This window comes from Budorcas taxicolor, chromosome X (genome assembly GCF_023091745.1).
Source record: "Budorcas taxicolor isolate Tak-1 chromosome X, Takin1.1, whole genome shotgun sequence".
In the NCBI taxonomy this organism is placed as follows: domain Eukaryota; kingdom Metazoa; phylum Chordata; class Mammalia; order Artiodactyla; family Bovidae; genus Budorcas; species Budorcas taxicolor.
The window spans coordinates 127,905,113-127,928,780 of NC_068935.1; the positions used below are offsets into that span (position 1 = coordinate 127,905,113).

Here is a 23,668-nt window from a genome sequence, read left to right on the forward strand (position 1 = left end):
TTTCCCGATCAGAAAAGTGGGCATCAGAGCAGCAACTGCTCGATTTCTTTTGAGAATCTCCACCGTCGCTTGCAAGAAGGCACTTGGAAAATAGCACAGCAGCAAGTGTTCTGGGGCAGGGGTGCTTTTGCAGGGAGGGCCTCCTCTCAAGAGTCTGGATGTAGACTGAGGTTGCCTTTGCGCTAGGCTCCTCGGCCACCTCCCCCTAGCCCGTCCCCTTTGCTCCTGGCCCTCATTTTCATTCCTTTTCGGCCTTGCAGCCTGCTTTCTCCTCACCCCTGCATACCCCTCAGGGGCTACCAAGTTCCAGGGCAGAGCAAGGCTCAGGCAAGCCGGTCCCAGGTCGGCTCTACCCAGTTCTTTCCAGCTTCGCCAGCCTAGGGTGGGGTCACCCTGGGACCCCCGCAGGTTACAAATATGACTCAGCAAGGCCCAAGGCTAGGAAGGATACAAGAATGGCAATGCAGGAACAAAATCCTCTGCAGTACGACAGGGCTCAAATATCATTTTAAAGACTCGAATTTGTTAACAAAGACGAAACTCAAATCAGCCTCGGGGCGCTGGCGGCCTGTGCTTGAACAGGCCGCAGGTTTAGCCTACAAGGCAGGCCCAGCGGCTTGAACAGTCGGAAAACGCCCGCGGCCTCTGCTAAAGGCCCCCTTTGCCTCCGACAATCCCACCTCGCCTCGACCAGGCCCCAGAAAAGGCCAGTCGGCTGGAGGGAGAACTCTCAGAGTGCACAGACTTATGCATGTCCGTGACTGTCAGGGAGACTTTGAGGGCACAGTAGTCTCTCGAGACTAGAAACCATTTTTCTCTCTAGCGCTGAGATTTTGCTTGGCTAAGCGGCAGCAGCCTCCCAGCCCCCCAGCCCCCCACCCCCACCGCCAAAGCCGCAGCAAGCAGCCACGTCCCGCGGCCCCAGGGCTCGCCGCCCCGGGGCTCGCAGCCCCCACGCAGCTTGCACGCCGCGCCTCCTTTCGCCCCACCCCCTCGCGCCCCCATCCGCCCCCGCGGCCTGCCCTGGGAGCGCCAGGCGAGCCCTCGCGCCTGCGCCTCGCCAACTTCCTGCCGCGGAACGCCCCACCCACCCCCAAAAGCCCGCCTCCGAACGCCGCGTTAAACCTGCCTGCCGCCAGTCATTGGTCAAAAAGACGAAGCCGTTGGCTCCGAGGCCCACCCAAGCCACCGCCTCTCACTTTTCCCAGGGCGGATGCGCCTGCGCTCAGCTGCCTGGGCGGGCTGGGAGGCGCGGGTTGAAAAGTCTCGTTCCAAGTTTGGAGAGAGAGAGAAGAGCGCCTCAGACCTCGGTACCCGCAAGCGGGGAGGAGGCAGCAGAGGAGGACGCAGCGTCTGGGGAGCTCCCAGGCTGTAAGACGGAGCTCAGGCTTCGAGAGCTAGAAGTGTGTGACGCGCCTGGGAAAGGCAGGAGCGCTTGTGGTTGGGCTGCTCTTGGCTAGCAAGGGGAGTCCGAGGCGGCGGCGAGGGGCGAACGACCCGACGCAAGATGGCGAGTAAAGAGAGTAAGAGGCCCCGCGGGGCGGCGCGCGGCGGGGGGCGGTGAGCGTGCGAGGCCGCGGCACGCGCCGGCGAAAGGCGCGAATTGGCGTGAGGAGCAGGGGGCGGGGCCGGGCGCGAGGCAGGGCGCGCGCCTCGAGGGGCCTACGCGGGACGGGGCCGCGGCGCGAAGGGCTCCGAGCACTTCCGGAGCCAGGCGCGGGGCCGCGGTTGGGCCCCCTTCCCGCTACCCCCCGGCGTCACCCCCCTCTGGCGGCGGCGCTTGCTCTGCACCCGGGCGGAGGCGGCCTCCGTCGCCGGAAAGCGGGCACGGCACCATCTTCCACGCGCGCGCGTCGACCGCCTCGGGGTCGCGGCCCTTGTCCGGGGGATTCTGGAACCCGCCGACTTATGGCTGCCGGCTCGGGTTTCGTGGGAGCTGAGGCCTCTTCTGGTGGGGGATGGGGGGAGCGGGCCGATGCGTTTCTGCTACACGTGGATTCGTCTCGCCGGGTGGGTCGGGGAGCCCCTTTACATACGGGTCGTCATCTTGGAACAGGTGCGAACAGCTGTAACCGGCAAAACAATTGCGATATTTATGTAATTAATTGCCCAATATTGTATACGCAGGCGGTATTGATTTCAAACTGCACAAAAATAAGCTTCCTGGTGTTAATATTCTCCTCGCGTTCTGGAAGACCAGTGAGTTGGTCGTGTCCAATTTAGTGGTTAAGAGAAAGAGGAGATTAGGTGTGGCCATCTCGAGGTGACCTCCAGTATAGATTTCGATCCCTTTCAGACACTTAATCGTATGGGATTTGTCCAAATTTCAGTGTTTGAAGATACTGTGGAGGAGCGTGTCATCAATGAAGAATATAAAATCTGGAAGAAGAATACACCGTTTCTGTATGACCTGGTTATGACCCATGCTCTTCAGTGGCCGAGTCTTACGGTTCAGTGGCTTCCTGAAGTGACTAAGTAAGGGTTTATTGTCAACTCTTATTTTGCATAAATTTTGCTGTTAACATGAATCTCCTAGTTTTTCGCGTCTTATACATAGAACATAAACAAGTAATCGATTAAGCCTTTGGGTGATGTGGCAGGTGATTTTTATTTTCAAAACTGACTTATAGGGTGGTTTCTGACGTATAAATGTGGAATTAAAAGCGGGCAGAGAATCTGTTCTGAGATTAAGGATATTTGTAGGATGCACCAGATACATCTGACATTTCTTGAACTTAAGTGTAGACACTGGGTTTTCTTTGGACCCCAGACTAATGGATTTCTTTAAAACTCCGTGCGAAAAGTGCACGAATCATAAGTGTATGGCTTGATGAATTTTTGCAAAATGAATACCTCCTTGTAACCAGCCCACAAGACGAATACGTTTTAATTGGCAAAGGAGAAAACAATTTTGCAGCAGTTCACCAACGAAAAGGTGGTATAGTATGATACATTTTGAGGTTGTTTTTGGTCTTCACCTCTTTGTAAAATTTCTCTGGTAATAATTGCTGACATTTGTTGAGCACATCTGAAGAGTTTTATGTCCTATTAGGTTTAATACAACAGTACAATAATTATTTTTTATTATCCTCTTCTTTTTAATCGATGTGGAAATGGGCTGAGATGTTAAGTAACATGCCCCAGATCACACAGCTGGTAAGTGGTGGAGCGGGCTTTGGAATGCAAACCAGGTGGCCCCAGAGTTGAGGCAACCTCTGCACTAGGTTATGGTTCTCATACACTTGCACTTTTCCTAGTAAGAACCTGGCCATGTACTTTAAAAATGTATTAAATTTGATTGTTGTGTGTGTGTCATTTAATGAGGATTTATTAAACTCTAGAAGTTTTGCAACAACTTTTAAAAATAAGAGTAAATTACTTTCATATAAAACTCATATAATGGCCAGATTTTCCGTATGAGAACATTGACTTCTACACGGTTAGGGACTTCCAGTGGACTTTTCAAAAATCTCAATGTAAATATACAGATGTGGGAAGAGGAGCCAAGAACTAAATAATGGAGACTTCTAAGCGTTGACATTTACAGCTTTGACCATCAAATGCTTAAGGGTATTGAGGTTCTGATGTAGTGCAGCACGGGTATTTGACTACGTCTTCCTATTAAGCAGATTTAAAAGTTAAACAACTTAATTTGAATCTTTTTGATGTTTGACAGTAGAAAAGAGCCCAGGCTTTAAGGTAAAGATCTGAGTTTGAATCCTGCCCCTTGCTTCTTAGCTTTGTGAATTAGGGCAAATTGATCAGTCTCTATCCTGAAATAGTCTGGTCTGTAAATGGAGATGCTGAGAGTTCTTACAGCCTACATCTGAGGAAATAAATAAGATCACACATGTTAAAATGCTGGCACAGAATGAGTACACAGTAAGTGGTGACTGATGGTAATTCTCCCACCCTTTCCTATTCAGAAATAAGTTGTTACCGTGGAATAGCTCTGTTTCCATTTGTATTTCAATGAAAGCTGCTTAGTGAAATCTTTTTAAAGATTTCACATTACCTATTATGTTTTTTGTGTAAAACACTTCAAAGATAATAAATCTGTGTTTTCTCAGCCCAGATACTACTTTTATATTAACACTTAGGAACTTAACAGAAAATACTTTATATATTCCATGGGGTTCTTTGCATACAAAGAAGTGGGATCTGGTTGTGGGATGGGCAGTGGCTCTGGGAGTGCAACAAAATGCCAGCCAGCCTGCATTCTTGTGTGTCGAAGATGGCTGAGTGGTGCTTTGCAGGTTTCTGTTTGGACTATGAAGGGACTGTGATTGTGTTTTGTCACTATGTAGGACAGTAGAAATGTTGGATACTCTTACAGCCTGGCTCTTAGAGAGGTAGGCCCTACTCAACCTCATCTGGCTGGTCTTCTGTATACATACAACATGCTTCCAAATGATTACTTGCACTTTCTGAGCTGTTGCCCTTAAATTCAGTTAGGTGATCATCCAAATAATTGATTTGGCTCTTTAAATTTTTATTTAGGTATCTCTAAGAAACTATTTTTCAAAACCAGTAGATCATTACTTCATATGTCTTATTGAATAATTTCTTAAACATATTGAGACTTATATGCTCTACCTAAAAATCTATGTATGCATTCAAATTCAGATGATACAAAGCTACATAGAGTGAAGACTAAGTTCCCCTTCCACATCCTCTGTTCTTCTGGTTGCCTTACCCAGAGCAGAGTCATTTGTGATTTCTTATCCATCCTGCCAGCATGAAGAAGTACATGCTATGCCCCTCCGCCCTCTTTTTCTGTTAGGAAGTTGTTGACTTGACTTTGGATCTTAGTTCCCCAACCAGAGATCGAACCTGTGACCCCTGCAGTGGAAGCTTGGAGTTCTAACCACTGAACCACCAGGGAAGTCTCTGTTCACTTGATTTTTTAAATTAAGAGTTTGTATTGGAGACTTTTTTCCTATAAGCATGCTTAGATGTATGAAGGGCTCGGTAGAATTCCTTTGTGGATATACTGTAACTTGTGTCACCAGTTCCTTATTGATGGATATTTGTTTTCAGTCTTTGGCTATTTCAGGCATTCCTACCAAGAATAACCTTGTGATGATAATCTGTGATTGTCAGGTGAATTTCCTTAAGTGGTCAAAGAATTCTGGCACTGAAAATGGGCAAGGTCTTTTATAACGAGTGCTTCTGCAGCCTTAGGTACATCCAGTATTTGAAGAAAGCAGTGAAATATTGATGGGCTCAGAAAAGTAGGCTTGTTTTTCGATGATGGTGATGAAAGAATTTGTAGTAAAAAGAAAAATCCTTATACGATGATGGAGTCAGAGGAAACTGAAATAATTGAATTTTGGAGTCAAAAGAAGCTTTTCAGACCCTCTAGTCCATGTTGTAATTCTACTCCTTAAAAAGGTCATATGATAAACTGACGTGTTTGACCGTAACTTTACCTGTAGGTCTTAGAATTTTTCTACTTAACGCTATAAAAAACAAGTCACTTTTCTTCCTTTTATGTCAGCCCTAATTGCTGGTGCCTCCTTTCTCTCAAGTATTCCTATTTCTTTTCAAATGGTTCTCATGAGATATGTTTAAGTTCCCTTTCACTTCAAGCCACTATTCCCTGTAAAAGTTTCATTTTTGCCTAAGTCCTTCTAAAATGCATTGCCTAGAGCCTAATTTTCTAAGTGTGGTTTTCCCAGTCACAGATTAGTAGATGAATGCCCATGTGTATTGCCTCTTCCTACCCTATATAAATTCATGTAAGATGAAAGTAATTAATTTTTTTTATAACCACATCGTATTCTTGGCCACTGTACACACATCGACTCAGACCCATGTCTTATTTTTTTAAATAGATTCACTTTTTTATTTTTAAAAATATTTTATTTATTTATTATTTATTTGACTGTGTCAGATCTTGCAGGATCTTTGATCTTTGTTGCAGTCTGTGGGATCTTTAGTTGTGGCATATGGGATCTGATTCCCTGACCAGGGCTGGAATTTGGGCCTCCTGCATTGAGAGTGCACCATCTTAGCCATTAGACCACTAGGGAAGTCCCCATGTCCTTTTTCAAATGAACTCCTATTGTTTAGCCATGGCTGCCTTATTCTGTTCTTGGAGTTTTTGTGTATTTACTGCTCTTTCATACCCTAAGCCCAATCTTGGTAAAATTTAATCTTATATTTTTTAGTTATTACTAAATTATATGCCTGGAAGTAATTCACAAACCTTTATTCTAAACCAATGAATTCTTTGTACAGCTGGAATTTGGAAACAGTCTAGGTTTTTTTTTTTTAATGTTGGGGCTCAGAGCCTTACTTCTCAGCCTGCCTTACTAATGTGGAACTATGGGACACAGGTGAAAGTTGTTCTGAATAATACAAATGGGAACGCATTGTTAATAGGTACAGATGCAAAATCATCACTTGGATTAAGTGCCAAGAGTCATCAGTGGTTTCTTTAGCCACAAGGAGTTACCATAGAATAGGGTAACAAAGACGGCCCCCTCCCCTGCCTTCCCCTGTAAAAATGGGAATGCCTGTTTTATGAACGTTAAGCACCATAAATATAAATAAGGGGTTTTCACATCATGTCATTTTTACTCATAACCTGTTTTTTAGGTGAAGAAATTGAGACCCACGGGGAAGTTGTGATTTAAGGAATCACATATAACTAATTTTAGTTTGAGCCAGGGTTTAAACCCAGTTTTTCTTGACTCAGCACTTTATTTTGTCCATTCTGCCTTTTTACCTCTTACTGGGAAACCAGAAACACCTAGAGTATTAAAATTGAAGGTTTTCTTTTTTGTTGTTAGGTGAGAAGTCATGATTTATGAATACAGGAGTCAGTGATAGACAATTTGTTAGCAACTGATTTCTTAAAGGATTGTGGAGGGGGAAGTTGAAGTTTTAGTTGCTCAGTCATGTCTGACTATTTGCGACTCTGTGACCCCTTGGACTGTAGCCAGACTCCTCTGTCCATGGAATTCTCCAGGCAAGGACACTGGAGAGGGTAGCCATTCCCTCTCCAGGGGGTCTTCTTGACCCAGGGATCAAATCTGGGTCTCCTGCTTTGCAGGCAGATTCTTTACCATGTGAGCTACCAAGGAAGCCCCTGATAAGATTAATATGACTTATTTTCTTTCATAAACAGACCGGAAGGAAAGGATTATGCCCTTCATTGGCTAGTGCTGGGGACTCACACATCTGATGAGCAGAATCATCTCGTGGTTGCTCGAGTCCATATTCCGAATGATGATGCACAGTTTGATGCTTCCCACTGTGACAGTGAAAAGGGTGGTAAGTAATCCATATATTCCAGCATTGGTGTCTGAGGAGTAAGCCTCTAATTATATATTAACTTATACCAGTATCTTTTGGGTAGTTAAACCTCAGCTCTGAAATTTTACATTCACACAATGAGATAAATCTGTATGCACTGGTATGGAAAGGTGTCCAAGATAAATTGGGTAACTGATGTGTGTGATTATAGTGACAGTTTTGGTAATAGTAAGAATATGTGTTGGTGTATGCATAGAAAAAAAAGTCAGCCATTTATACCAGATGGTTAATAGCTTTTTTATGAAAGTTGTTGACTCCCTTCCCGCAAACCAAACATAATTCCCCTGTTTGGTATTCCCACAACCATCGAAGTTTGATGATTTTGCTAGGAGGACTCAAAAGACTCAGCAAATTATACTCAAGGCTAAAGTTTGTTATAATGAGAAATGAAGAACAGAAGCAGCAGGAAAAAGATATACATCAGGGAGTCTGGGGAAGTCCAGCGCAAATCTCATCCAGGGCCACACAGGATGTACTTTGTTTCTGGCAACAAATAACAGGGAGACATGTGGGCTATCTCTGCCCAGGGAAACCCATTTGAGGGTCAGGGTCTCTGTCTTTCTTGGGGGTTGGTTGTGTAGGCAAATTACACTGGCAGCCAGCCGTGGCAGCTGAATCTTGAGACCCCAGTAATGAACTCAGGTGTGTATCGTCAATCTTGATATTTGTACAAAGCCACCCTGACAGACTGGAACAGCATGGTCCATTGCTTCAGGTATACACCACAAAATCAACCCATCAGTGACATAGAGGACATTCTGAGGTCTGTGTTCCCAGGAGTTGATCAGGGGTCAGTTGTGGCCCCAGTTTCCATCAGCAGCGAGGACTAAGGAAGCAGACCTGCTGGGTTAGTGCTTCCTCACAACCCCACATGGTTAAGCAGATCTTAACATTGACCAGTACTTTTTAAAAAATAAAACACTGCTTTATAGCTAAAATCTTGCCAACCCTGCTCCATTCCTCTCTGCTTTCCTTTCCAGAATTCATCACTGTCCTGAAATTAGTGTGCCATTTTCAGCTATTTTTATTATTCACACATAATGCTGTACAGTTGGCTTTTTTCATTCAGTTGTCTGTGTGTGTACCATGTAAATGTCTAGCTTATTCTTTTTACTGCTGTGTAGTATTCCATTACACTTAAACCCCCATTTATTCTTCTGTCAAGGGGCAGTTGGGTTATATCTCTGTTGGTGTTTTGTTCTTGGAGCAGTGCTTCAGTGAATATCCTTGCCAAGTCTTCTCGTACTTGTGGGAGAATTTATCTAGTGGAATGGAATTGCTGAGTTGTGTGGTGTATTCATTCTCAACCTAAAATAATATAAAAGTTTCCCAAAATGATTTACTCAGTTTAACACTTCCACAATTCATAGTCTATTATCCTACAACCTTATGCATTATTTCTGTAAATATTGTTGTAATCAGGAAATTTTTAATGGCTTTTAGTCCTAAGTGAGTGAAAGTCGCTCAGTCGTGTCTGACTCTTTGCAACCCCATGGACGTCCATGGAATTCTCTAGGCCAGAATACTGGAGTGGGTAGTCTTTCCCTTCTCCAGGGGATCTTCCCAACCCAAGGATTGAACCCAGGTCTCCCGCATTGCAGGCGGATTCTTTACCAACTGAGCCACAAGGGAAGCCTAAAGTATGTAGTTAATTGGGCTTTAGTCTCTGCATAATAATACGGAGATACTTAGTTATTAGTCACTTGTCCAGTGAATTATATTCTAACAAGTGACTGCAATACTTAGTTGACATCAAGCTTTTTAAAACTTTAGTTATGGTTTTTTTTTTAGTTACAGTATTTTTAGTAGATACTATTATCATTAAGATAGTGATTTTTTTCAGACTTTTCCTTTTGAGTTTTAAGAAAGCTCTGTGTACACAGTAAATCTTACCTGAAAGCCCAGTTTTTCTTAACGGAAACCTGTGGAGTTTGTTTTCACTGAAGGAATTGGGAAGCGTAAGAATCTTTGCAGCAGAAGAGTGAGAGAGAGTGTCCTGTGGGCCCACGGTGGGGGGAGGTTGAAGTACAGAAAAAGCGGCAGCTTTGGCGCAGGGTCTCAAGAGTTAGCAAGTGATGGGTCAGGAGGGGTGTTCTTGCAAAGACTGAGGCATTTTCTTTCACTGACATGATGGGAAGGGAAAGTGCACAGAGGGAAATGGGTGATTGCATATGGTTGTGTGAGAGGAGTTGTGTGAAATGGGATATGATTTTCAGCCCCAGAAATAGTAAGCAATGGTATTTGTCATAGAGAAGAAGAATAGCTAAATTTTTTCCTTTTTTTTTGCCTGAGTGACTTGTAGGACCTTAGTTCCCCAACCATGGATCCAACCTGGGCCCCCCCCAGTGAAAGCACCAACTGCTGACCACTGCACTGCCAGAGAATTCCCAAGAATGGCTAAATTCTAATAGTAAGCCTTGGGAGCCAGTGTTGATGATGCATTCCCACAGAGCAAGATGTGGCTGAAACTGAGAAAAGGCTTATGGATTTCAGTGTGATTTCACCAGGCCCCAGCTAGTCTATTTTACTTGTTACCTCCCTGGCTCCATTAGACATTTGAGTTAGTGTTACTTGACCTGAGATACAGAGTGAGTGAAAAAGGAATGTGCAAAGAAGAAGTGACATAGGTCAGGAAGAAATAACAGTTATAATGTCAAGCCTCCAAGCTTCTAATGTGTCAGCAACTAATTCAAGTTTTTATCTATGAGCACAGGAAAGAAAATATTCTTGTTTGCTATCATCTGCTTAGATGTTCTCTACTTGTATTCTCTCTGCTACCATCTCACTGCTTCTCTGAAGTTATACTTTTTTGTGTGGCTTTGTCACTTTTCTGAGGTCTTTTTAATAACTGTTTAACATACAGTCATATTCCCACACCAGATAGAAAGGTTAGCCCACTCATTTTAGCTTTGGCACTCCACCAGCAGTTGAACCAATGTGTTGAACTCGGTGGAGCAGATGTGTTCAAGGATTCTGGTGGAACTGACTTGCGCGTGACTGTGTCTGTGTCTTGGTGTTGGGTGAAGGTTAGTCAGCGTGGGTTTCTGATACGAGGATGTTTTTGACTTTAGACTCAAGGAGTGTTCATGCTCCTGAGGATGAACCTATCTTAAAGAAACCTAAAATACAATTCTAATTTCAGCACTTCCAGATGAGTTGTGTTTGAACTAAAAGGCTGAGGTGTGTTAATTGCGTGGTTATTTAAATTTTCATAAATAATTACATCATCTTCACACCTGAAAGAAGCCGGTTTTTAATTGTTTTAAGTCCAAAATGGAACTGAATTAACTTGAAAGAATAGGTATTAGTATTTTCCAATTCAGTTGGAGTTGAATAAATTAATTCTAAGTGGCAAATGAAGCCATATTTTTCTGTGCTCGCTTGGTCTCACTCTTCTCTCTTACCAATTTGTGTTATATTCCGTCAGATTAAAATCTCAGGTTGATTAAGTGACTTATGAATTTTAATCGTAAGTATATGTGTTTATTTCTTTCTTCTCACATTAGAATTTGGTGGCTTTGGTTCTGTAACAGGAAAAATTGAATGTGAAATTAAAATTAACCATGAAGGAGAAGTAAACCGTGCTCGTTACATGCCGCAGAATCCTCACATCATTGCTACAAAAACACCATCTTCTGATGTGCTGGTTTTTGACTATACGAAGCACCCTGCGAAACCAGGTATGCATTAATAAAGTCAGACCGCTGCTTGATCCTTCTTGATTCGAAATAATTGCTTTGATATCATACAGACTAGTATACTCCAACTTTTAGAGATTTAGAAATGGTTTCAGGGATCTAAAAACCGTGTTCAAATTCAGTGATTTAATGCAGGACCTCACAGCAGGTTATATTCCTGGCTAAGATTTATTATAGCGAAGGATATAGAGCAAAAAAGGAGAAAAAAAACTGGCTAAGGTTTGTTATTACAAAGGATACAGAGCAAAAACAAGAGGAGAAAGATACACATCAGGCAGAGTCCAGAGAGGTCAGGCGTAGACTTGTGAGTCCTTTTCCACTGGGGCCACACACCACAGGGGTAGAGATGTCTCTGTCGAGGGAAGCCCATTTGAGTCTCAGTGTCTGCGGTTTTTATGGCAGTCTGGTCAGATAGGTATATCCTGCTCTGTGACCAGCCATGGTAAGGGAAACTCCGCACCCCAGCAGTGAAGTCAGATGCTTCATGAATCTTGCTCAACAATCCTGCGAGTCTCAACAAGCTGCCACAGCATGCCGCACTGCTCTGGGCGTACACAGCTACATCAGACAGTGACATGAAGAATTTTGTGAGGGTCACATTCCCAGGGGTGACGAGGTCAGTCATGGTTGTAGGCTACTCTGGAGACATGCAAGGACTGAACATCCAGACCTGCTGCTTTCTTCAAAAAATTGTTTTAAAAATTGGCTTGGATTGTCGCCATGTAAATTTGTGGGCTGGTACAGTTTTCAGTGTTTTGTGTTAGAACTTAGTACTGTGTTTTGCAAAGGAACCAGTCATTTTATTGGTTTACATAGAGTATTTAAAATGTAGCACAGAGAACAGCTTTTCAGGGTGGCTGTGGGTCAGACCAAATCCTTGTTTGTGTGCAGTGCTTTTGTAGGCATTATAATAAATGTTAAGACTTACTCAGGAGTGAGAATTTGCTCTTACCAGTTCTGATAAACAGATAATCACTTAGTAATCAATGTTATTTCTTTTTCTTTCTTTCTTTTTTCTTTAGACCCAAGTGGAGAGTGTAATCCTGATCTTAGGCTAAGAGGCCACCAAAAGGAAGGCTATGGTCTTTCTTGGAATTCCAATTTGAGTGGACATCTCCTAAGTGCATCTGATGACCATGTGAGAAATCTGTTCTTCCTAATCTACTCATGTACTAAGAGTTAAAGACTGTTATGAACAGCTCTGCACTGAAGGAGACTAATAGATGAAAGACTTTCTAAGATAATACTGATTGTTGTGATAACATTTCCACAGGTTTTAGAACATTGGTTATCACACTGCCCTTTTGGAGTCTTAGAATTCCTCAAATCTCTTTTGAAGCAGCAGTAGAATGGAGGGAAAGTGGGCAAAAGGTGTTCCATTTAAAAGTGGACCTCTGTAATGGAGACTCTTTAAAGCATTTGTAAGGCCTGATTAATACATTTTAGTTTTTTTTTTTTTTTCAGTTTTTTTAAGTGTACAGTTCTGTGAGTTTTACTTTATTCACAAAGTTGTGAAACCATCAGCACTAATTAAAAACCATTTTCATTAAATGTCACAAAAAGTAACTCCATATTCATTAAGCAGTCTACTCCTCACTCCTTCCTTCTCTCGGCAACCACTAGTTTACTTTCTATCTCTGTAGATTTGTTTTCTTGATATTTCATATAAATGGAATTATATAGTATGCAACTTTTTCTGTCTGACTGCTTTTACTAGCATGATGTTTTCAAGGTTCATCCATGTGAGCATATGTCAGTACTTGATCTCTTTATGGCTGAACAGTACTCCATTATATAGATACACCACAATTCATTTATCAATTGGTAGACATTTGGGTTGTTTCCAGTTGGGGCTGCTTTGAGTATTGTTACTGTGAACATTTTTGTACAGGTTTATGTGTAGATAAATGTTTTCATTTCTCTTGGGTAGTCACCTAGGAGTGTAAATTACTGAGTCATATGGTAACTTTAAGTTTAGCTATTAAAAGAACTACTAAACCGTTTTCCAAAGCAGCTGTACTACTTCACATCCCTACCACCAATGTACCAGTGTTCCAGTTTCTCCATGTCCTCACCAGCAGTTGTTATGGTCTGTCATTATTATAATCATTCTAGTGGGTTTGAAGTGGTATTTCATTGTGATTATGACTTACATGTACTAATGGTGTTGAGCATCTTTTCATGTGCTTGTGGCCATTTCCGTATCATCTTTGGAAAAACTTGTATTGAAATCCTTTGTCCGTTTTTAAATTTTTTTATGGTTGAATTTTAAGAGTTTGTTTTAAAATATATTCTAGATATGAGTCCTTTATCAGATATGTGATTTTAAAAAAATTTCTCCATTCTTTAGGTTGTCTTTTCACTTTTTTGATTTCCTCTGAAACAAAAATTCAGTTTATGTATTTTTCATCATTTTGGCTTTTGATACCATATCTAAGAAGCCATTACATAATTCAGTATCACAAAGATTTACACCTATGTTTTTTCTAAGAATTCTAGTTTTAGCTCTTATATTTAGGTCTTTGGTCCATATTGATATGGTGTGAGGTAGGGGTCCAGCTTCATTTTCTGTGTGTGGATATCCAGCTTTTCCAGCTAATCTTTCCCTGTGGAGTTGCCTTGGCATCCTTTAAAGTGTTTTAATAATGAAAAAGTACCACACAGATGCAAAGTGATCATGTTAATTTATATAGACCAATGTTTGTAGCATTCTTGCCACTAACAGCCCCATATTTTCTTTCATGGTTCCCATACTGTAAGCATAAAGTGTTTGGTATGATTCCAAGCACAAGCCAAGAGTAGACTTCTGGAGCTTTTGGTTTTTTTTGTTTTTTTTTTTTTAAATCTTTAATTCTTACATGTGTTCCCAAGACTTCTGGAGCTTTTGAAGGCTCATGTAACTTGGCCACAGTTAGCATTTTATGTCAGCCACGTGAAAGTAGGTTCCCTTGCCTTCTTGTTAGTATATCCTCATGTATATGTCTGTCAGTGACAATTTCTATTAAGCTTTTTGAAACATTGAAGTAGGTAATTGGCCCAGTCAAGATTGTTTAGTTATAGGCAACAAAAACCAACTCTGGGTGCCTGGGGGGTTTTTTTCCTTTTTTTTTTTTCCTTTGGTAAATTTAAAATTTTCATGACTTTTAGTTTTTATTTTTAAAGATAAAATCTTCAGGTGGATGTTCTGAGTGATCTTTAAAAAATATCTAGTTTATTTTTTAACAGTAAATGTATACCCTCTTTACCTGTTTCTTCTGCCCTCCACTCCTAGCAACCATCAGTCTGTTCTTTATATCTATGAGCTTGTTTTTTGTTCCTGTTGCTTTTAAGTTTCCATATATAAGTGAGATCATATGGTATTTGTCTTTCCTTAACTTATTTCATTTCGCATGATGCCCTCAAAGTTCATGCTGTCATAGATGACACGATTTTCTCTTTTATGGCTGAGTAGTATTCCATTGCACACATATAGCACATCTTCATCCATTCACGCACTGATGGACACTTAGGTTGTTTCCATGTCATGGTACTGTAAAGAATGCCACCATGAACATGGGGGTGCATATATCTTTTCAAATTAGTGTTTGTGTTTTCTTTGTATAAATGTCAAAGTGGGATTGTATCATGTGGTAGTTCTATTTTTACTTTTCTGAAGAACTTCCATAAATACTGGGTTGGGCAAAAAGTTCGTTCAGGTTTTTCCACACCATATAATGAAAAAACCTGAGTGAACTTTTTGGCCAACCCTGTATTTTCCTTGGTGGCTGCAAAGAGGGTGCTGACTGATTTAAACAGAAAAGGAATTAATTGGAAGGGCATTATGTAGGGTAGCTCACAGAATCACTGATGGCAAGAAAATAGCCTGGAAAAGAGGAGAGGCCAGGTTGTTGACCCAAATTAGGCCAGTGAGGATGTCACTCTTGCCATCCCTGGAAAGTGGATGTAACAATCCCCATGCCCCTCTACCCTATCATCAGAACAGAGTCTCTGAAAGAAAGCCGCCTTCTGTTTCCCTCAGAGTGGACATAGGATAGTCTCCCACACGGGGAGGACGGGTTATACTCAAGAACTTAATTACTAGTACTTTTTGAAGACACCAGGCTGGGAGTTGCTAGTCATAATTAATAGCTGACGTTTCCTAAGGGCTCCACATATGCGAGGCATCTTGGTAATTTTCCCAGGATCTTTCTGAGGTGAGGAGCAGGTAATAGTTCGACACATTCCACCTTTTCCATGCATGTAAATTGCGTCCAAATGTGTGAGTATCAACAGAGACTAAGGGCCACATGTATTGTGTAACAGAAACCCTTTCGGATAATAAAATGATTGATGAAGAGAGGAAGCTGATACTAGTGTCAGTGGAATTAATTTGAATATACCTTAATGGAATTACCTCTTACTCCATTGAGGTGACAATCACTGCCCTATACTTTGCAATATTTTTTCATAGAAACTTCAGACTCTTCTCAGCTATTTTTATGACGAGATGTTAAGAAAAGACTCAAACTCTCAAAGCCTGCGGATCTGTAACCTTTGAGGTCTGGGCAGGCCTTGTAGGGGTTTCTAGGTTGTTTAGCTGTTGCACTTGCTGATGTATGTAGTGGTTTCTGCTGTGAAGTGACAGTTGTCCAAAAGCTTTCACTTTTTAAGAAGCATGTTTTAGTTTTAATTCCCAGTTTCCCAGCCCAGCATGAAGTTTTAAGATATGCATTTCAGTTTGGTGGATATTGAACCCCAGGCTCGTGTTGTGTAATCTAGGTGAATTTTAGATACTTGATTGAATGTATGTAGGTGGAAACTCAAACCAGAATGTTTCTTGCCTGCCACCATGCTATCCTCCCGTCCCCATTACACTGTATTTTCCTTCCCCTCTGCATCTCAGATTGTGGAAGCTACACCTATACGCTTTGCTGTTTATGACACTTCACTTTTTTAAAAAATAACTTTCATATAGTAAGTAGCTTTGTTTTTAATAAGAGTTTTAAATAAGGTGTTAGCATTTAAATTCAGTCTCTCATAACTAACTCTTGTTTTGTTCCTTCTTCAGACTGTCTGTCTGTGGGATATTAATGCAGGACCAAAGGAAGGCAAAATTGTGGATGCTAAAGCCATTTTTACCGGCCACTCGGCTGTTGTAGAGGATGTGGCCTGGCACCTGCTGCATGAGTCCTTGTTTGGATCTGTTGCTGATGATCAGAAACTTATGATGTAAGGTGGAAAATTGAGTGGGGTTTTATTATATGGGTGTCCTGAATGACCAGTGATTGTGGTGGCTTTTAAATTGTGTCTTGGCCTTCAAAAAAAGAAAAACAGCTTTAGTGAGGTATAATTGACATGAGAAGCTATAAATAGGGATGGCCTTTTTACGTAAAAGTTACTGTGCTGTATGATTGAACACAACTTTTTATTTAGAAAAAGAAAAAAACAGGTACGTGCACATGAGGAAACATGCTTGGGGCAGTGGTATGTATCAAAATCGGGGATCAGGGTGACTTGCATTGAAGTTGAGGGAGGAGAGTGATTGTGCGTCAAGGCATGGCTGCAGGGCTGCATTCAAGCACCTGGAATGCTTTTTATCTCATAAACTAGCATCTGAGGCAAACAAAGCAAAATACTGAATTTGACTAGGCTAGGTTATAGATAGGAAACAGTAGTCTCTGTAGTATTTTGTGCATGCTTGAAATAGTTGGTAATCCAGATAGGGACGTAATGAACAAGAAAGCAGAGGTAGCCCTAGTTTGTTCTGTGCAGGTTTAGAGCATATCACCTAGTGGTTGGAAGTCCAAGTTGCCAACTCTGCATGGTTAGTGTCCCTGAAAGGCAAGTTAGTGAGAGAGGAGTGGCATGGAGTGGTGCTGATGTGGGCACAAGTGTGGGGGAGGGAGGTGGGGCAAGGGTTGAGCGGCCTGCTCTTGTGCTGTGTGCCTTGTACCTTTGCGTTTTAGATGGGACACCAGGTCCAACACCACCTCCAAGCCGAGCCACCTGGTTGATGCGCACACTGCCGAGGTCAATTGCCTGTCCTTCAATCCCTACAGCGAGTTCATTCTCGCAACTGGCTCTGCGGATAAGGTTTCTAAGTTTTTGCATATTTAGTGTTTACAAACCTATTTGTCTTTGTTACTACAATATTTTAAAATTCTTATGTAAAGTGCAGAAACAAATTCCTTTTCATTATTTTTTTCTTCAGACTGTAGCTTTATGGGATCTGCGTAATTTAAAATTGAAACTCCATACCTTTGAATCTCATAAAGATGAAATTTTCCAGGTATGTGACAGTTTTCTGGTGTCTCTGTCAGATTTTAGTAACTTTTTACTAGAGAGAAGTTTATAAATTTTTTTCTTTTACATAGTGGACTTGGGACATTGGGTTTTTGTTTTGTTTTTGGCTATGCCATGTGGCTTGTGGGATCTTAGTTCACCAAGCAGGGATTGAACCCTGGCAGTGAAAGCCTAGAGTGCTAACCATTGGACCACCAGGGAATTCCCTGTGTTTGGTTTTTTTTTTAAAGCTCCTTGCCTACTGTGTAAGTAAACTAGTGAGAAGTAACTTGGGGATTTCTAGATATTGTTAGTTCAGAAGTAAAAGGAACAGTCTTTGCAAAATAGGATCAGTTTAAAAAGTGAAGATAGTTTCCTGGTGGTCTAGTGGTTAGGATTCAGCACTGTCATTGCTGTGGCCTGGTTTAAATCCCTGGTCATGGAACTGAGATCTCAGAAGCTGAGCAGTACAGCCAAAAATAAGTAAATTAATTTTTTAATGAAATCTTATATATGGTTTAAAATAGAGATGTGCATAGGCTAAGGTACACTTCATTGGAAATGTTAAAAGCTTCTGGGATGGTTTGGGAGCTAAGTTTATTGGGAGCCCTAGCAGAGCTACCCTTGAGGAATATGACCCTCCCAGGGGAAGGCTGAAGAGATGTTTCATTTAAGAGCACCTGAAGGGACAGCACAAAGAGTGAAGGCTTGTAGGCCAAGCAAAGGGTACAGAAGATGAAATGGGAAAATATCTAGGATTAGAACAATAGCCACAGACCCAGTAATGGATGATTCTTGATGTTTTCAAATATGTATTGCTAGGTCCACTGGTCTCCACATAACGAAACCATTCTGGCTTCAAGTGGTACTGATCGCCGCCTGAATGTGTGGGATTTAAGGTAACTCAGGATCTGGTGACAAAAATTGCATAAATATGCTAATATAGCAGATTATGTAATAATTCATAGACTAGAAGAGCGATTTGCTAACCCCAGTTTAATAAGTCTAAAATTAATCTTCAGTACCTTCCTAAAGAGTCTGTTCCATAAAATAGAAGTGAATCAGCAAATGGAATGTGAAAAAAATTGATGCAAATGTGAGTTTTGATTTTCTTTGTAATTAGGACTGAAGTCAGGGTTAGGGGTGCATGTGTGTTTTAACATCCAAACAATGGTATTGAAAAAACTCTTGGTATAGAAAGGGGTAAAGACGTCAGCTGTTTGTGTCTCCTTAGATTTCAACATAAATCTGCAGGACTAATCTTTTTCAGTTGTTTTTTTCCCACAGGTATGAGCTCTTCCTGTGGGTTGTGTAACTGCTGAGGATGAGAACGGGATAAGCACAGCCAATGCCATCAGAGCTTACGTTCTTCTGGGGGTTCATTATGGAAACAGTTTCCCCCAATTCTTAAAGTTCCTTGACTGCAGGGTTGCTATTCTAAGAATTTCAGACTGTTCGCTTTTTTTTGAGCTTTTAGAGCCATTAATAATGTTGCTGTATTATGTATCTCTCCGTAGAGATGTTCTTATCTGGAATCTAAATCATAGCATTTCCCAAAATAACTTCTTTCCTACCTGTATTGCTTTGAAGTGGACTGTTTTTAGTCAAGACTGCCTTAATTACAAAGACAGTATACCCACTTTTCAGTGTATGGAACAGTAAAAGTGCTAAGAAACCCTAGTCATGATAGATGCTTGAAAACGTAGAGAATCTTTAAAACAGACATCTGAGAATATTCTTTTTTACTTGAAAACAAACTAGCAAAGTCCACCTGTGGAATAGGTATCAAGGATGATAATGGTTTATAACTTGAGTGACTTCACTGTCGGAACTGCTAGCAAATTCTACAAATTGAAGTTTTGGGGGGTTGTGTTTGTTTTTTTAATTGAAATTAAGATAAGAAAAAATTAAAACTTAACCTGTCCTTGGCTTATACGTTCCATATTTAAAGTTGTTTTGTTGTCCCATCTTTAGCAGATCTGCCGTATTGGTGTGTAGTTGTATTTTACTCCTGGGATGAACAAGGGTTTAAGAGTGAAGTGTAGGGATTAGGCATCAGTTCTTCTGTAAATATTTTATATACTTTTCACCTTTTAATCCTAATTCAGGAAACGGCTCAGTTAAGATATTGAATGAATTCTAAATTAATGTTTTATTAACAATAATTTCTATTCTGCAGCTTCACTTATGAACAGCTGTTACTACCATTTCCAGAAAGTAAACACCCTGCCCTCCCACCAAATAATTAATACAAAAACTCTAGCTGATAACAGTATAGAAATACATTGCTTTTAAGAGTGTTTTAGGATGGGATTTCTGGGCTGATGCTGGCTATGCAAACTTTGTTGCTAGAAGAATTTGAATACTGAAGGCATCATGTTTTTTCTCAATAGCAAAATTGGAGAAGAACAATCAGCAGAAGATGCAGAAGATGGGCCTCCAGAACTCCTGGTATATATTGACTTTTTCTTATGCAAGATGAAGTGTCATACGCAGACTGGACTATTTGTTATTGTTTCATGTATTTGAAAAAGGAGTCAGGACGTTCAGATTCTATCTCTTGAGGATGATTTCAAATTGAAGGTTATTGTGATTTAGTCTGGAAAGTCTTGTAAGTCGTTTTTTAGTTAAAGTGTTGTTACCAACTATTTTTACTTTGATAATAGTAGTTTTTTAAACTTTGGTAATACTGGTTTGTTCTCATTTTGAGGAGTTTTTTGACATTGCAATACAACATATGGGATCTTAGTTCCCTGACCAGGGATGAAACCCGTGCCCCCTGCATTGGGAGCACAGAGTCGTAACCACTTGACTGCTAGTGAAGTCCCTGGTAACTAACTGTTTTATTGAGATAAAATTTACAGACCATACAGTTCACTATCTAAAAACTTCAGTGATTTTTAGTATATTCATAGAGTTGTACAGCCATCACAAGTCAATTTTAGAACATTTTTGTCCCCTCGGAAAGAAACTGTACATTTAACCATCACCTCTCAGTCGTCTTTTGTGAGCCCCTGGCTACCACTAACCTACTTTCCCTCTCTCTAGATTTGCCTGTTATAGACATTTCATATGAGAAGAACCATACAGTATGTGGTCTCTTGTGACTGATTCTTACTTTTTTTATATATATATCACAGGGAGAGGACAGTGTATAACTTTGTATTTAACATCTCTTAACAATTTTGTGGTCCTTGAGAAAATTCACTAGGATTTTGTTTTCTTTTTGTTTCTTGAGAGTCTGAAATCAGGGGACATTCGTATTATCCTTATAAGAATTTTTTTAATTTTTAAAAAAATTTTATTTTTTGGCGTTGCTGTGCAGCATGTGGGATCTTAGTTCCCCAACCAGGGATTGAACCTGTGCCCCTGGCAGTGAAGCTGGGAGGCTTAACCACTGGACTGCCAGGAAGTCCCAATAATTGTTTCTTCTGAATCTTAATTCTAAGATATATAAGGCCCTATGCAGGAAGTAAGATTGCTCCCTTCTGCATTTTTTAGCAAATACCTCAGTTTAGCCCTAATGGGGACTTTCTGGAGTCCTGGAAATTTCCCCCCACCCCCAGCCTTGGGGCAGTGTGTCTTGGAGAGATTGAAGGATGGCTGAGAGCTATGCCTTTCCTTTACTAAGGGGGAGAAGGGGATTCTTCAGGGGGCCACAGAAGAACCAGGAGTCTCCAGGTGTTCCAGTTTCAGGAAAGAGTATATGACATCCTGGAAACGTATTACCTTGAATATTTTTACCTAACTGCTGCTGCTGAGTCGCTTCAGTCATGTCCAACTCTGTGCGACCCCATAGATGGCAGCCCACAGGCTCCTCCGTCCATGGGATTTTCCAGGCAAGAGTACTGGAGTGGGGTGCCATTTTAGCTAACTATATATCTGCTAATGAGGCAGAATTGAGTGTTGATTGTATTAGGTATGGAAACAGCACTGTGGTCGTGAAGGAAAATGTCATTTCAGGTGATATAGGCTGAATGAAGTATTTAGGGGTAAGGTATGCTGTCTGCAACTTTTTGGTGGCTCAGCCAGTGGTATGTTAACAGTATTGGGGGCATCTAGGTGAAGGTTATCCAAGCATTTGTTGTACTGTCCTATCACCTTTCTGGAGGGTTTGGAAATGGGCAAAGAGTGGTGGAGGGCTAGATTACCACCCTCCCTCCAGACTGCAGTTCAGCAGCCTGTTTCTAGACTGATGCTCTAAAAACTAGCTTCTAACATAAGATATGAAACCAAGACTTTTTTGTTCTTATTAACAGTTTATTCATGGAGGACACACTGCCAAGATATCAGATTTTAGTTGGAACCCAAATGAGCCTTGGGTCATTTGCTCGGTGTCTGAGGATAACATCATGCAGATATGGCAAATGGTGAGCTAAAGTGTTTATTTTTCCTCAGTGACTATCTTGAAGAGATTTTTACTAATGATATAATAGAAATATTTCAAGTATTTCGGTGCATACTACATCAAATATTTATAGAAGGAAAGTCTTAAAAGACCTTTCTCCATTTTAACAAGTCTTTAGTTCAGTATGCACATGTTGATGTAGACATAGCTCCTGCTCCAATTTTCATGATTATGACTCATAACTGGACTCTTGGCATCATTGCTCCATGTCCAGTGTCTGCTGTCATGCAGTGTATTCACACTGAGATCCTGAGTTCTGTGATGCGCACTTGACATTTCTGAGACATGGTTTACCAGCCCTTTCATAAGCTTCAGGGCTATCTATTGCTCCATCTAAATGCCTGAAATGCTTTAGGAAAATGCCTTTTTTGGACAACTTAAATAAGTAGTGCATGGTCAGCTAGATATATGTGTGAAATTATACCCTGGCAAATAATTTTTGAGAACACTGGCCTGCCTTTTCCTCATTAAATTTATTAAAGTCTGAGAGTAAAACACAAAAAGTAAACTATGAAGTTTGCACATTTAATTTCCAACACTAAATCACACTGGCCAGTGACACCTGAAATCTGGATAGAACTATTAAATGCTGTTTTTAGATAGTCTTGTAAAATTTTTAGGGAGTTTTACCTCTGATTTTATTTGGTTATTATCTCCAGGCTGAAAATATTTACAATGATGAAGAGTCAGATGTCACAACACCGGAACTGGAGGGGCAAGGATCTTAAACCCAAAGTACGAGAAATGTTTCTCTTGAATGTAATGCTACACGAATGCTTGACTTATCAAGCGCAAAAACAGCATTGTATAGTAGGGAGTTGAAGTGGGGTGGCATATGGCGTTCTTTACCTTCTGATCCTAGCACTTTCAAGTGAGCTATTGCGTACTGTATCATATTGTAGCTTTTAGGGAAGAATGTTGCTTAAGAAAGATTATCAGCTTTGTTTTAAAATACAAGTAAGCAGGGTACTGCCTTTGATTTAACTATGTCCTTGTTTTCTCTTAAGTGCTTGCTGTTCCCAAATATGCAAGAATAACTTTTACAATTTTTCCCTCCAACACTTCTTGTTTGGCTTTGCAGAAATAAAGTTTTAAAATAACCTTTGTTTTATTATTTTAGACCCTCAGTTTTGAGGGGGGGTGGTTGTGTATGGAGGGATGTCCCTTTTTTATGAGGCGGCTATTGGGTATACATTACAGGCCGAGAACTTACTGAATTTTCTTTCCAGGGTACACTGTAGTATCCTAATACAAACATGGGGAGAGGTTAGGTGTTTGTATTTGGTGGTTGATTGGTGAACCTAGAACATGTCATTTGACCCATATGCCATTTGGGCCTTAACTTGGGCAGCTTTAAACAAAAATACAAGCTTGTGTGCTTGTGTGGCAGGTCAGTAGAGGGAACAAACCAGCCTGCAGCTTGGCCCTCAACCTCTTCTGTAAGGCCTGTCAGCTAGGAATAGTTTTTACATTGATTTTTCTTTTATTAAAATTTAAAAACATTTTTTTGCCGTACCACAAGGCAAAATCCCTGGGAGGGACTGGGGGCAGGAGGAGAAGGGGACGACAGAGGATGAGATGGCTGGATGGCATCACAGACTTGATGGACGTGAGTTTGGGTGAACTCTGGGAGTTGGTGATGGACAGGGAGGCCTGGCGTGCTGCAGTTCATGGGGTCGCAAAGAGTCGGACACAACTGAGCGACTTAACTGAGCAAGGCAATCCTAGTTCGGGATTAAATCAGCCCCAGGCAGTGAAAGTGCTGAGTCTTAACCACTGAACTGCCAGGGAATTCTCTACATTGATTTTTAAAGGTTGTTTGGGAAAAAAGCAGCATGCTAATCCTAAACTACTTTTGACTTAAAAGCTTGCTAACTCCTTATATTTATGATTGTGCTTAAATACTTATTATTTTCATTTTTGTGTGTGTGCGTTTAAATACTTTTGCTCACCATCAACTAAGGTCTTTCCAGTGTGC

At 41.1% G+C, this 23,668-nt stretch overlaps 1 protein-coding gene across 2 annotated transcripts; it reads left to right on the forward strand.

Moving 5' to 3' along the window:
• Positions 1-1,216: 1,216 nt before the first annotated feature.
• Positions 1,217-22,782, forward strand: RBBP7 (RB binding protein 7, chromatin remodeling factor). 2 transcript variants are annotated; one of them, XM_052663068.1, is made up of 12 exons: positions 1,217-1,523; positions 2,331-2,475; positions 7,136-7,281; positions 10,830-11,003; positions 12,044-12,159; positions 16,069-16,229; positions 16,967-17,093; positions 17,212-17,289; positions 18,105-18,181; positions 19,676-19,733; positions 21,542-21,652; positions 22,350-22,782. In XM_052663068.1, exons 1-12 carry the CDS (start codon positions 1,508-1,510, stop codon positions 22,416-22,418), a joined length of 1,278 nt encoding a protein of 425 aa, XP_052519028.1. In that variant the 5' UTR covers positions 1,217-1,507; the 3' UTR covers positions 22,419-22,782. The 2 variants fall into 2 exon arrangements, with proteins under 2 accessions (XP_052519028.1, XP_052519029.1); XM_052663069.1 differs by having other exon boundaries at positions 10,857-11,003.
• The last annotated feature ends 886 nt before the right edge of the window (positions 22,783-23,668 follow it).

What these genes read in the sequence shown, in the direction of transcription:
- RBBP7 (XM_052663068.1), top strand. An exon ending in CAACTGGCTCTGCGGATAAG is followed by an intron (nt 17,094 to 17,211) that starts GTTTCTAAGTTT and finishes TTTTTTCTTCAG; the next exon opens with ACTGTAGCTTTATGGGATCT. An exon ending in ATAAAGATGAAATTTTCCAG is followed by an intron (nt 17,290 to 18,104) that starts GTATGTGACAGT and finishes ATGTATTGCTAG; the next exon opens with GTCCACTGGTCTCCACATAA.